Genomic DNA, 1719 nt, shown 5'->3' on the forward strand with positions numbered 1-1719 from the left:
CGAGTTGCGGGACGGGGACTGGGACGAGAGTCGGGAGGTCGACCCAGAGGAGCTCGCCGGGGCCAGGAAAAGGCTCGGGGCCAGGGGGAAAGCCCCCGGCCCCGACGGCATTCCTGGCCGCGCTTGGGCTCTCGCCCTCGGCGAGGGAAACCTGTTCGAAGTCACGCGGGTCACCATGAGCAGGTGCCCGAAGGAGGGGGTTTTTCCCCTCGGAGTGGAGGAGAGCCAACTTGGTCCTCCTCCAGAAGGAGGGCAAGGTGCCCGGGAGCGCGTCGGCCTACAGGCCGATATGCCTGCTGGACGAGGCGGCCAAGATGCTCGAACGCATTATCGCTGACCGCCTTGTCCAGCACATGTCCTTGGAGGGGCCGGGCCTCCACGACCGCCAATTCGGGTTCAGGCCCGGACACTCGACGCTGGATGCGATCCAGTGCGTCCAGGACTTGGCCCGGGCGGTCGTGGAGAGGGGGGGTACGGTGCGGATAGCGATGTCGTTAGGCTCACAAATGCTTCCAACAGCCTGCCCTGGCCGAAGATAGGTAGGGCCTTCGAGTTCCACGGGTGCCCGCCTATCTCCGACAGGCCTTGGCGGCCCACTTCGAGAGCAAAGACCTCGCCTTCACCAAGGAAGGCGGGGTTCAAGGCCGGCGCGTTATGGAGAGCGGTGTTCCACAGGGATCCGTTCTGGGGCCCCTACTGTGGAACATCGCCTTCGACCGGGTGCTGCGCACTCCTCTCCCCCTCGGGGCCAACGTGGTCTGCTATACATACGATATGTTGGTGCTTGCCGGGGAAAAAACCTGGGGGAGGCTCGCCTACAAATGGAGGTGGCACTCGCATCGGTGGTGGGTGAAATCCTGGACCAGGGTCTCAGGGTGGTGCCCCATAAGACTGAGTGCATCTTCTTTCATGACGGCAGTCGCGGGGCGCCGCCGCCGACCCGGGTCCTGGTGGATGGAGTCCACGTCCAGGTCGCGCCCACGATGAAATATCTGGGCCTGACGCTGGACAGCCAGTGGGACTTCCGGGTCCATTTAGGAATCTGGCCCCACGGGTGCGCGGGGCAGGGCTCAAAGTGACTAGCCTGATGCGCGCTCAGGGGGGCCCAGGATGGAGAGCCTGCCGCCTTTACATCGGTGTGGTGCTCTCGATGGCCCTGTACGGGGTGCGCATCTGGGCGCCCCAGTTGGCGGCCAACGACCGCAACAAGTATCTGATGCGCCAGGCGCTGCGGCCGGTGGTCATACGGGCCATTCGGGGGTACCGCACCGTGTCCCATATGGCGGCCTGACCGGCTCCCCTCCCCTTATCGTCGATGAGAGACATTCTCTATTGGCGGGTGCGTGAGCTCTGCGAAGAGGAGAGCTAACAGTCAGGGGAATGAGGGCCCTGAAGTCCCTGGCCAGTGCCCGGACCCTGGGAAAGTGGGTGGACCTGTTGTCCGATCCCAGGGGTTTCGGGCGCCGAACGGCCGAGGCTGTCCGCCCCTGTCTGGACGAGATGGCGGATAGGGCTGGGCGTGGACTGACCTTCCATCTGGTGCAGGTACTGACCAGACACGGATGTTTCGGGTCGTACCTGCACCGGATCGGAAAGGAACCCACCACTAGATGCCACCACTGCCCGGCGCTTGAGGACACTGCGGAGCACACCCTGGCGCAATGTCAGGCGTGGGCTCCTCAACGCAGTGTCTTCGCCCGGGCGGTGGGGGAGATCTTG

General features: G+C 64.7%; 1 protein-coding gene across 1 annotated transcript; it reads left to right on the plus strand.

The window, feature by feature from the left end:
- Positions 1 to 353: 353 nt before the first annotated feature.
- LOC112589409 (uncharacterized) lies at positions 354 to 1291 on the plus strand. The gene is made up of 3 exons (XM_025302588.1): positions 354 to 476; positions 583 to 720; positions 920 to 1291. The coding sequence occupies exons 1-3, from the start codon at positions 354 to 356 to the stop codon at positions 1289 to 1291; spliced, it is 633 nt and encodes a 210-aa protein (XP_025158373.1).
- The last annotated feature ends 428 nt before the right edge of the window (positions 1292 to 1719 follow it).

The sequence above is a fragment of the Harpegnathos saltator genome, unplaced genomic scaffold (genome assembly GCF_003227715.2).
Source record: "Harpegnathos saltator strain DR-91 unplaced genomic scaffold, Hsal_v8.6 scaffold50, whole genome shotgun sequence".
Taxonomy (NCBI): Eukaryota; Metazoa; Arthropoda; class Insecta; order Hymenoptera; family Formicidae; genus Harpegnathos; species Harpegnathos saltator.

Bases quoted from the DNA above. Each gene is read 5' to 3' on its own strand.
- LOC112589409 (XM_025302588.1), top strand. From the start codon at position 354: ATGTCCTTGGAGGGGCCGGGCCTCCACGACCGCCAATTCGGGTTCAGG. The intron at 477-582 runs GTGCGGATAGCG...TATCTCCGACAG, and splicing joins TCGTGGAGAGGGGGGGTACG to GCCTTGGCGGCCCACTTCGA. The intron at 721-919 runs GTGCTGCGCACT...TCATGACGGCAG, and splicing joins GGAACATCGCCTTCGACCGG to TCGCGGGGCGCCGCCGCCGA.